This window comes from Artibeus jamaicensis, unplaced genomic scaffold, assembly GCF_021234435.1.
Source record: "Artibeus jamaicensis isolate MK-2021 breed Jamaican fruit bat unplaced genomic scaffold, CSHL_Jam_final contig_585, whole genome shotgun sequence".
NCBI lineage: Eukaryota > Metazoa > Chordata > Mammalia > Chiroptera > Phyllostomidae > Artibeus > Artibeus jamaicensis.
In genome coordinates this window covers 14,726,945-14,739,466 of record NW_026521894.1, presented here as the reverse complement: position 1 = coordinate 14,739,466, position 12,522 = coordinate 14,726,945, and the positions used below count along the sequence as shown (strand labels likewise).

General features: G+C 37.0%; 1 protein-coding gene and 1 pseudogene across 5 annotated transcripts in view; both read left to right on the top strand.

The window, feature by feature from the left end:
* MTMR2 (myotubularin related protein 2) overlaps positions 1–12,522 on the top strand; it is a 108,430-nt gene that overhangs the window by 34,625 nt on the left and 61,283 nt on the right. For all 5 annotated transcript variants that reach the window (XM_037163457.2, XM_037163453.2, XM_037163452.2 and 2 more), the window contains one exon: positions 5,999–6,104. In XM_037163457.2, the coding sequence (XP_037019352.1) occupies positions 5,999–6,104 (106 nt within the window). The remainder of the gene's footprint in view (positions 1–5,998; positions 6,105–12,522) is intronic.
* LOC119062463 (reticulocalbin-1-like) lies at positions 911–2,031 on the top strand (annotated as a pseudogene).

The following is a 12,522-nucleotide window of genomic DNA, read 5'->3' as shown; positions in this document are numbered from 1 at the left end:
CTGTTAAAACTAATAAACGAATGTATGGAAGTTGAAGGGTATAAAATCAACATGAGCCCTGGCTGGTGTAGCTCAGTGGATTGAGTGCTGGCCTGCGAACCAAAGGATCACGGTTCGATTCCAAGTCCGGGCACATTCCTGGTGTGCAGGCCAGTTCCCAGCAGGGGATGCACAAGAGACAACCATACATCGATATTTCTCTCCCTCTCTCCTTCCCTTCCCCTCTAAAGATAAAGAAATAAAATCTTTTTTAAAAATCAACATGAATACTTTCCATTGAAGAAAATACATTTCTATATGTAACAACAGACTCTTTGACAAAGATATTAAGAGAATGATCCAATTGTAATCTCATCAAAAAGAGTGAAATACTTCAAAGTTGATGTAACCAAGGAGGTTAAAGACCTGTACAAGGAAAATTATAAAGTAGTGGTGGAAGAAATTGAATAAAGATGCAGATTAATAGGAAATATCTCATATTAATGAATTGGAAGAATTGATATTATTAAAATGGCCATTCCACTCAAAGTTATTACAGATTTAATGCATTCTCTGTAAAACTTACAGTGGCATTTTTTATAGACAGAAAGAACAATTCTGAAATCAGTATGGAACCACAAAGGACTTCAAATAGCTAAAGCAATCTCGAGCACAAAGAACAAAGCTGGAAACATTATAGTTCTTAACTTTAAACTGTATTACAAAGCTGTAGTTATTAAAACAGTATGGTACTAGCACAAAAACAGACACATAAACCAATGGAACAGAACAGAGAGCCCAGAAATAAAACCATGCATACATAGTCAATTTGTCTTTGAAAATGGTGCCACAGATGGGAATATGATAAACTCTTCAAGAAATGGTGTTGGTGCCCTGTCTCCCCTGCAGCCCATAGCCAGTGTGCATGTGAATGCAGCAGCTGGCAGCTTCCCTGTCCATGCCCAGGCGTCTTTCTGCTCTGGCATTGGGTGGGCGCTGGCTGAGAGGATGGCTCATGCCCTCCTCCTCGCAGGCCCTAGCCCCCATTCCTGAATCACCACTCTGTCCCATACTCTCTCCTCCTGACCACCATGGTGTGTGGTATCCTTGCCTGCTGCCTGGGACTGCTGCTGGCCCTGGTGCTGACTTCCTAGATACTGTGGGCCAAGACCATGGTGTGCAATAAACTTGTGGTGTGGTCTGCCAGGAGCCCAAGGACAATCAGAGCTTCAGTACAACCAGGAGGCCTTCCTGGGCAAGGGGGAATCCAAAACCTTTGATCTGCTCATTTTGGAGGAGAGGAAGGACAGGCTGAGGGAGATTGTTAATCAAGTTGACAGCGATGGGGATGGTTTTGTCCCCATTGTGGAGCTGAAAACCTGAATCAAGTGGATGCAGAAAAGATACATTTGTGTTAATGTTGCTAAAGCCTGGAAGGATTATGATGGGAAAAAGACAGTAACATTTCCTGGGAAGAATACAGACAAGCCACCTATGATTATTACCTAGGAAACCCTACAGAGTTTAATGATTCTTCTGATTGTCACACCTTCAAAAGGATGATGCCACATGATGAGAGAAGGTTCAAAGCTACAGACCTCCATGGTGACCAAACAATCCCTGGGGAGGAGTTCACTGCCTTTCTGTACCTTGAGGAGTTTGAGCATATGAGGGAAATTATGGTTTGGGGAACTCCCTAGGTCATTGGCAAGAACAGGGATAGGCTTGTGGATCAGGAGAAATGTATTGCAGGTATGTTTTCCCGTGAGGAGAATGCCCCTAAGCCAGACTGAGTTTTGTCAGAACAGGAGCAGTTTAGCGAATTCCTGGATCTGAACAAGGATGGGAAGTGGGACAGAGATGAGATTTGTCACTGATCCTCCCTCAATACCAGGCACAGGCACAGGCTGAGGCCAGGAACCTGGAGTACAAGTCAGACAAAACCAGGGACGAAAAGCTAACTAAAGAGTAGGTATTGGAAAACTGGAATACAATTGGTTCCAGGTTACCGATTTGGGGGACGATCTCACAAAAAATCATGATAAACTTTGATAAACACTCACCGTAATGTGGCAGACTGTCATTGTAGGTGTTCTTTTATTGTCTTGGATGGTTGTTACAATTGTCTCATTTATAGCACTAGGGTTCTCCAAAATAGCAAGTGTATAACCTCAGGTGGGGGCTAAAATTGGTTTCCACTCAATATTTACTAGAAAATAGTCATTGCTATTCTCTCAGTAAGATTCTCTCTAGGCACATTAAAATCTTGGTAATTTGAAATGTTCTCTGGGGATACATTGCTAAAACAGCTTTTTCCATTAAATTTAAACTAAAAGAACATAAAATTTGAAAAAGCCCTATTCAGAAGTTGGGTGGGCTGGGGGTGCAGTATATGGAGTGACTGCTATGTATTTTAACTGCAAATTTTTTACACCATTTGAATAGTTGGTGAGGGAAAATTCTAATGAAGCTACAGTAGTATCATTGTACATAGGCTTATTTCAGAACAACTCTTAGTACTTCAGATTCCTCTTTCTTGACTTTATGTTGGGTTGGCCAAACAAGTCTGTTTAGTTTTTTCTTACAAGATAAAAAATACATTTTTCATTTTCATCACTAACTTTATTGATTTGGATATTTTGAGAATGTTGGCTGGCTGTCTCCCAATATTAATGTCTCTTGGGTAGAGGCCTGGGTGCTGCTGAACATCTTCATCGCATAAGAGGAGGGAAAGAACTATTTAACTAAAATGTCAATAGTACCAAGAAAGTTTGCAAACCACTTTTGACATATTTGATCAACAGTACCTTCTCCATACACTGCACAAATCTTTTTTTTTTTTTGCCTTTTAGTTGTACTTTTACCTTTCTTGAAATAATAAAGCATAATATGCCAAAGATGTTGCATGTTTCCTTCCGTCTTCAGTATTAACATGGCTGCACAAAAATTCACCAATTTTGATGTTTTTAAAAAATGCACACTGATATGACAGCTATCACAATACAGCGTAACAAAATTGTTTTGAATGAAGTTACAGACAATTAAGCACTACCAGAGCAATCGTATAGAAAAAATGAACTTCTTGGCCAACTCAATACTCTCACCTGTTACTGTAAGTGTTATATAAAAACCTCTGTGCATTTTTTTTTGTATTGACCTGCTAATATGCATAACAAATCCACATCTTTTAGGATTTTTTTTACAGTAAAAATCAATTAAGAAAATTAAGGTGAAAAAGAAAGGAATTTTAGAGGTAGGGGAAAGATGAATGTCAGCCATTTGAACTATAGAAAAATGGTAAACACATTATTATACTTTTTTAAACACATTATACTTGAGAAAATTTTGATATGTAAATGAGGTAGGTCTGAACTGTGAAAAGTGAGTAGAAATACAATCTATTTCTTCACTGATCATTGATAGGAATGAGGGAGTGGGGTCCCAGGGAAGCCTGCCGAGTGGGGTGCTGGAACCATCTCACGCAGGCCTGGTGATCCCACGGCCCTTGGACTGCCCAGGGACTGTTCACACCGTGGCATTAGGATGGGGCGACGTTCCAAGCTATTGGCTGCACTGGAAGAAACAACTTTTAGAGGTTGAAATGCTACCTTATGAAATAGAAAGAGAATGAAATATGGGACCCCCTTGAGGATTTGAGGATTTTCTACAGTGGCAAAAAAAAAATGGTGTTGGTAAAAAAATGTGTATCTACATACAGAAGAATGAAAACGGACCCTTATATTACACCATTCACAAAAATCAACGCAAAATGCCAAAATGGGTTAAATATTTAAATGTAGAACTTGAAACTGTAAAGCCCCTAGTGGAAAACATGGGGGAAACCTCCTTGGCATTGGTCTTGAGGATGGTTTCTTGGATTTGACACCACCAGCACTAGCAACAAAAGCAACATAAACTAGTGAGACTGCATCAGACTAAAAAGTTTTCCACAAAAGGACTCGTGGACGTGGACAACAGGGTGGTGATTCTGAGGAGGAGGGAGCTATAAAGGGGCTAAATGGTAATGGAAAAAAATGACAATAAAAGTTTTTTAAAGAATTTTCTCCACAACAAAGTAAACAATCAACAAAATGAAAAATGGGAGAGAATATTTTTAAATGATGTAAAAATGATGTAAATCCTACAGAATGGGAGAGAATATTTTCAAATGATGTAAAAATGATGTAAATCATTCAGTTTGTAACATGTATCTGATAAGGGGGAGAAGGGGAGATAGTGATCAAAAGGGGCAAATTTTCAAATATAAAGTGAATGAGCTCTGGGGACCTAACGTACAGCATGGTGACTATAGTTAGCAACACTGTACTGCCAAGAGAATAGGTCTCAAACTCTAACCCCCACCACACACAAAAGATAACTGTTAGGTGATGGATGCTTTAATTAGCTTGATTGTGGTAATCATTTCACAATGTATTCATTTATACATTTATTAAAACGTTGTACACTTTAAGATACAATTTTTACTTACGAATTATATCTCAACAATGAAAGATAACAAAAATAAAGTGACAGGAGGGGAAATCATATCCCATCTTTTGGAGGAGATGATTTCACATTATGTAAATAATTCCGGGGAGCGCGGGACGGGGGGTGGGCTTGGATGGGAGAAATAGACAAAAAAATGTACTTGAAAAAAAAAATTCCACTTTTGTTATAGGTAGGTTTATGGCGAACCAATTTAAAAATCAAAATGTGGTTCTTAAATGTTATCATAACCTCAATATGGATTATTTCATCAATATCTAATGAAAAATATTTGACTTTTGTTGTGCGGGAGACTTTTAAGACTTCATTGGAAATGAAGCTTTAGAAAAATATTTTAAGCTTCAACTCAAAGTGTCTTGAGATTTTTATTTTCACTATTGATTTTTCTTACATTAAATAATTTTAACTGTTTTTTTAGTGATAAAAGGAAATGATGTAAATCATTCAGTTTGTGACATAGATATATTGTTACTGTGATTTCGAGTTTAGCAAACATAATACATATTAACAGTATACACAGGCATTAAAGTTGATTTTGTGGAAAATAAAGACATAATCCTTTCTATTGGGATATTTAAAATTTAGTGAGACAAAATATATATATACCTGAGATCAATAAATAATAAAAGGCAGTATGTGACTGGGTATTGAAAGTTCTATAGGAACTTAAGATAATAAAAGTAATTGGACAGTGTGATTACTTACTTTAATGGTAGAAGTGGATATTTAAGATAGGCATGTTAAACTTATAGAATTTGATGTGGTAGAAAGGCATACAATGATGGGCTTGTCTTTCCATCTTTATCTTCTGCTGTTCTGCTTATCCTGCCCTGTTGAGCTGCTTGTAGTTTCTCAAATGTTCTATGCTGTATGATAATTTTGTAACTTTGTAGTGTGTTTTGTTTGATTGTTTTTGAAATTCCCTTACTTGTTTGTCAGCCTGGCAATGTCCTCTTTCAAGACTCAGTTGAAATATCCTCTCCTCTGTGAGGTCTTCCCTGAATTTCCTAGGCAGTTAGGTGCTTCCTTTTCTTCCGTAGAGTGTGTGTTCTTTCTCTATCTGTCTGTCTATCTAACTCACTCTATAGTCATAGTCATTATTACATTGCATTTATTTATTATCTGTCTCGGCTATATACTTGTGAACGTCATGAACATGAGGATTATATTTATCTCCAGATCATACTGCCTCATGTAATGGTTTTGCACATTGGGCCATTCAGTGAATGTTCACTGAACAAAAGAATGGATAAATTGGATAAAGAAATTAGCTGGGAGTGTATTCATGAGTACTGGGGAAGTCTGTCCAGAGGGACTGTGAATGGGAAGAATACTTAACTGTGCAGGAATACAGAGTTTGTAGTTTATCAGTATTTGGAGATAAGTTTGGATGGGTAAAGTATGGCTGGTTGACAATGGAAATTTTGTTAAATAATAGAGTTATAATTAAAATTTCTGGAAGTGGTTTTCAAAGCCCCCCTTTTTTCAACATACTATGCTTTTTATTTTATAGTGCTTCCACTTCTCACTCAGAGAATTCAGTGCATTCAAAATCGGCTTCTGTTGTGTCATCGGATTCCATTTCCACTTCTGCAGACAACTTTTCTCCTGATTTGAGGGTATGTGTGCTGTTTCTAAGTTCTGATGAAGTGTTCTCTGTTAGCTATTTGTGGCCAACACCATCAATGTAATCTTTAACTGAGTAAGCAGGCAATGTTGATGGAATATGTTCTCGAAGACCACTCAATCTTTATAAAATATCCCAGAACAGGCCAGCAAATTTGGAAATCTTATTTATTTATAAAAGAAAATGGTAATTTATTGCTAAGTTTGATAACTTTTAAGTTCTTTGCCAAAAGATTAGTAATGAATTTCATTGTGATGTAAAAGATTTTCATGATTACTCCCATGTAATAGCTAACATGAGTCCCAGTAATAGCTAATATTTAGTGAGTACTTTCCATGTGCCAAGCATTTTTCTAAGGACTGTAATGAAGTATCTCTGATAATACCTCTACCAATTCTTTGAGGTAGAGACTATTATCATCACTATTCTACACATGATAATAACTAAGATTAGTAACATATCTTGGGTCTCACAGCTACTAAGTTCTGTTGCCAGTATTCTAGCTCATGCATTTCAGTTCTGGAGCTAAGTCACTTAAATACTGCCCTGTAGTTGCTACATATCTCATTATAGTAAGTACTCTTCTATTTATTAAAGGCCTTGTTTCTATGAAATTAACCACATCAGCAAAATCTTGTAGCACTTTGTATGTTTTGAGATTCATCTCCTTTTCTACAACTGCTTGTCTATGAATGATGGACAAAATGAATTTCATATGTGGTGCTGACCCTTAAAGCTTACCTCAGAATCTTTTTATTCTGATTTAGTGACTGCTCTGTCAGTGTTGCACTTTCATAATTTTAACTAAAACAGTATTTTCATTTATGAAGTCATTTGGTCTTGAGCATATATGGAGAATATCTCTTTCGTGTATTCAATATTTCATTTTCAAAGTATAATCCAACAAATCCATGTAAGTAGACAGGTAAAAAACATCTATAAAGGTTTCTACAAATTTGTCATTACTTTTTGTTAAATGTCATAAAATACTAGATTGGGTATAACATGACTTTAAACATCACTAAAATGATAAAGGTTTATATTTATAATCTGGATATATGTCGTAATAATTATGAAGCCCTCAGAATATCATTAGCTATTATCTCGAAGCATGCATTTAGGTTGGGGTGCATTAATAATAGTGGATATAAATTCCTCATCTCTTCTTATTTTTTTTACTATTTAAAAATACATATTCTATATACATATCTAATTTTTGTTTATTCATTACATTAATAAAAATCCACTAAGGGCCTATTGGCCTCTTGATAATTTTGAAATTTTTTGGCCTACTTTTGGTTAGATCATATAGTTAAAAACTTCTTTGTTTTTAACCTCATATTGTGACTGATAAAGAATTCATACTGGGAGTGGGAGAAATGTCACTTTTGCTCTGTACATTAGTAATATTGTGTTCCACCTGAAATATTTTAAACCATTTACGTATGTTTGTGAGGGTGAGTTTAAGTGAACTCCCCCACCGGCTCGCATGGGCGTTGCAGCACGTGCTGGAAGGAGGCCTCCGCTGCCAGCTGCCCTGCACACAGACCCCTTCGTCTCCTTGGGACACCGCACCAGTGTGGAGTTCCGCTCTGCCTCATTAAAGTGCAGCATCTGCAGGCATTTTTTAAATTCTGCATGGGAGATTGGTCTCTTCTCCCTCATTTATTGATTTATGCAGTCATTTATATCAGTACAGAGTCATGGATATTTATTTTATATTTTGGATTACAATCCAATACCACCTTGTTGCTCATGTTGTTCCAAGTCCAAAGTGAGAGGTTTTAAAGTCACATCTTGTGTCCTTTTGAACACATTGTGGTGTTTTTGTTTAGTTTGGCTTTTTGTGTGTGTGCAGTTTTGGGGGGTTTTGGGATGTGGTTTTGTTGTTGTAATTGTTTTTGAGCCCTTCTTTCCTTTTTGGCACTACAAGATGCTCTAAACTCATGCTGATATTTTCCTCCCCCACTTCTAGAACTATCATTTTTTTCTCAAGGAGCCAAAGCATTTTTAATTGGAGAATGGTAATAAAAAGCCAAGATAGGGATACTAGCTGTGTTCCCTTTCATTTTCCTTTTGAATCAAAAGATAATTTGCATGCATCCTGCTTGGAGATAATATGGGTAGAGTGATCATATATGCAAGTTTGTCCAGAGCAGACTTATTTTATACCTGTTGTCCCTTCAGGTTTAACAGTAGACACAAGAATATCCTGAACTATGACTCTCTTACTACAGTGGTACCAAGGGAATCTGTTCAATTTATGCATCCGTTCCATGACGGCAGGAATTAGTCTCATTAATGCCATATTAATTATGCATCTTTCACAACCTCGTGAGGCCCTCAGAACATTTAGGGACAGTTGTTAAATGTTAAATTAAGGAAAAAATGGTTTTGGTCAACAAAGGTTAACTGTACTTTGCATTGTAGAGTGCCTAAAGTGACAAAGAAAGGAAAAAAGAAAACTAGCCCTGACTGGTGTGACTAAGTGAGTGTGTTGGGTGTCATCCCACAAAGTGAAAAGGCACAGGCTTGATTCCCAGTCAGGGCACATGCCAGGCTGTGGGCCGGGTCCCCCATTGGGGGTGTACGAGTGGCAACCAGTAGATGTTTATTTCACGTATCACTGTTTCTCTCCCTCTCTTTCTCCATCCTTTCCACCTCTCTAAAAATAAATAAAACCTTAAAAAAAGAAAACTAATATGATTAGTCTGCCTACCTATTTTGTTTTCATTTTTAAAATCATCTTTAATTGTTAGATATACCTTTGCTTGAATCACAGTGTGCCAGTTGTGGGAGGGAGATGAATGACTGACATTATGGTAAATGTTAGTATCATTTAGAAAATGCAGCCTGTTTAAAATATATGTTTCAGAGGTAGGGCAGGAGGGAGGATGAACTAATAATTGAAAAAAAGTCTAGCCTGCTATTGTAATAAAAGTATATACTTAACTCATTTAACTTCCACAATAATCCTGTGAGACAGACATTATTACCCCATTTGACTGATGGGAAACCTGATATTCAGAAGAGGTGGAATAAGTCAAGTGCTTGTGGGCACACAGTCAGCTGTTGCCCTTACTTCATCCGAGGTTAGTCATATTCCTATACAGAACATTACCCAGACACTGTCCTTCATGATTATGCTGTTTTTTTCAAATGCGAAGTGAGAATTTCTTAGTTCAAAAGAATATCTTGTATACACTTTTGAGGTAGAAATGGCAGTTTTTAATGTTTCTTAATAAATGAGAATTGTTTTTCTGAATAATCAGAAAATGAGGGTGTTGTAGTAAAATCCAGTGTGTCCCCTCCTCAATTTGTTGATATTTTGCTTTTAGCATGTATACCTTTATTGGCCATAAAGTGGTAGTGTTCTAGTTAATTGTGGGTAGATCTAACCACAGACAGCTTTGTGTTGCTTTTTGACTGACCACACTTTGGCTCAGTGTATGAGGTGAGGGGCTTGGTACAGTGCTTTTGGAAATCATCATTCAAAGATCTTTCGGCTTTGAGTTGTCATAGCCTTACCATATATCCCTGACTTAAGACTCAACATTTTATAAGTAACTTCAGTAACAGCAGAAAAAAACAATACATTGAAAAGCTAATTCAATTGTAGTAGAAATGTTAAATCACATTTTGTACGTTTTTTGCTTCAGGTACCGTGCAGTGACACTTTCCTGAAAGGATAGTGTCTTACTAGATGAACAGCCAAATGTGAAAGCTTCTGTTAAGGATTTCTTATGCAGTCAAGATTTTCTGCCTGTGTATCAGTAACACAGAATGGAAAACCACCTGAAGTATGGAACTATTCTAGATATCTTCAACTTGTATTTCTTCAGTGGAATTCTATTTGTATTATTATTTTCACCTTGTTAGCCGTATGTGTTATGGAAAAGCTACATATTAATATAATCCAGTAGATGTATTTCTGAAAAGTTGAGCACGAATACAGGCTTGGTAAATTGGATCATGTTTCCTCGGTGACATAATCACAGAGTTTTTCTTTCTCTTTTTTTATCTCATTAAGCCGTAAAATTAATTTTAATTAAACTATTAAATCATATTTATAGACTTAAAGTACTATAATTTTGAAAAACAAAGGCATGCACAACTTATTCACTTTACATTTTAAACTGTTTGAATGTAAAATTTCTACACACTTAAACTAGCTAAGAATAATTTTCATAGTAAATTTCTTTAAGGTTTTATTTATCTTAATTTTTTTAATTTTTATTTTTATGTAATTGTTGTTAAAGTACAGTTTTCTGTCTTTTACTCCCATCCTAGCTTACCCCCCAGTGCTCCCCACCTCCCTCCCATTTTCACCCCTCTTAGTTTTTGCCCCTGTGTCCTTTATACTAGTTCCTATAAATCCTTCCCCAGAGTTTTTCTTTGCTTCATGTACTCTTCACTTGGCAGGAAAACTGTTTAATTTCATTTTTAAAACATTAAAAAAATCCTTTCATATAGAGTTTTTAATAATGAAAGTTGTTTTTTCTAATTTGCAATTTTAAATTATGCTTTCTTTATTTTTAAAAATTCTGTTTTGTTCATTTTGGTATTATGGTTGTCCTGATTTTTCCCCCTTAATCCTGCTGCACCCAGCACACCCAACTCCCTCAGGCAATCCCCAACCATTGTTCATGTCCTGAGTCATGAGTATAAGCTCTTTGGCTATTCCATTTCCTATACTGTACTTTATACCCCTGTGGCTATTCTGTAACTACCTGTATGTACTTCTTAATCCCCTCACATCTTCACCCATTCTCCCACACCCTCTTCCCATCTGGCAACCATCAAAATGCTCTCTGTATCCATAATTCTTTCTCTCTTTTTCTTGTTTGCTTAGTTTTTATTTTTAGATTCCATTGTTGATACATATGTATTTATTACCATTTTATTGTTCATAGTTTTGATCTTCTTTTTCTTAAATAATTCCCTCTAACATTTCATATAATAATGGTTTGATGATAATGAACTCTTAGATTTTTCTTGTCTGGGAAAATTTTTATCTGCCCTTCCATTCTAAACAGTATCTTTTCTGAGTAGAGCAATCTTGACTGTAGGTCCCTGCTTTTCATGACTTGGAATATTTCTTGCCAATCCTTTCTAGCCTGCAACGTCTATTTTTAGAAATCAGCTGATAGTCTTATGGGAACTCCCCTGTAGGTAACTAATTGCTTTTCTCTTGCTGCTTTTAAGATTCTCTCTTTACCTTTAACCTTTGGCATTTTAATTGATGTGTCTTGAAGTGGGCCTCTTTGCATCGATCTTGTTTAGGATTCTGTGTGCTTCCTGGACTTGTTTGTCTGTTTCCTTCACCAAATTAGGGAAGTGTTCTTTCATTATTTTTTTCAAGTAGATTTCTGATTTCTTGCTCTTTCTTTTCTCCTTCTGGCACCGCTGTTGTGTAAATGTTGGGACACTTGAAGTTGTCCCAGAAGCTGCTTACACTATCCTCATATTTTTGGATTCTTTTTTCTTCTTGTTGTTCTGTATTGTTGTTTTGTGCTTCTTTTGTTCCAAACCATTGTGATTCTCAGCAACACTCAAGAATCAAATGTGGTTTTTCTGTAAGTTGTTCTTTATTTCAATTAGTGTGTACTTGGTTTCTCACTGGATCTTTTTTATGCTGTTATTTTCCTGACTAAGTTCCTCGAGCATCTTATTTTTTTTAAGATTTTATTTATTTAGATTTTATTTATTTATATTTAGAGAGAGGGGAAGGGAGGGAGAAAGAGAGGGAGAGAAACATCAATGTGTGGTTGCCTCTCATGTGGCCCCCACTGGGGACCTGGCCTACTGTGGGGGCGACTATCTTGCGAGTCCCCCTGAGTGCCACGGATGAAAGTGAATATGACAGAGACATGATGTGATCTGCTTGGTGGGGAGAAGTAAGCTGTGGCCAGTTTCTCAGGGGAGACAAAGGCCAGCAGCGGCCAGTTTCTCCGAGGAGAAAAAGGACCCAAGTGCTTTCTTCCATAGCCTTTTATTGGATTGTAATACACAGGAATACAAGGCGACAAGGATCAAACATTTCAAGGATAACATTTCAAAGAAATCTGGGGGCTTCAAAGTCTGAGTCAGAGTCTGTCAGGAAGAGAGTTGCAGAAACTTTGGGAGACATACTCATTTCCTCTCGAATCCTTGGCATATGAATGAAAGCACTCTTAGCAGAGCAGATTTCACAGGTTTATCAGCAAGTCTTTGTGATGCCAGACTTTTTCCCCAGGACACACTCTAGCAAGGCAAGGAGCTGCACCTCTCCCCAACAGGTATTTAGGCTTAAGGGGATTAGAGCCAGGAAGTACTTCTCCCAGGAGACATGGAGACTCAGGCTTTGACAGAGCCGGGGCGGCGAGAGTCCATTGCTCTCTGTTGCAGCCCCCCCCTCCCAATTCCTCCCA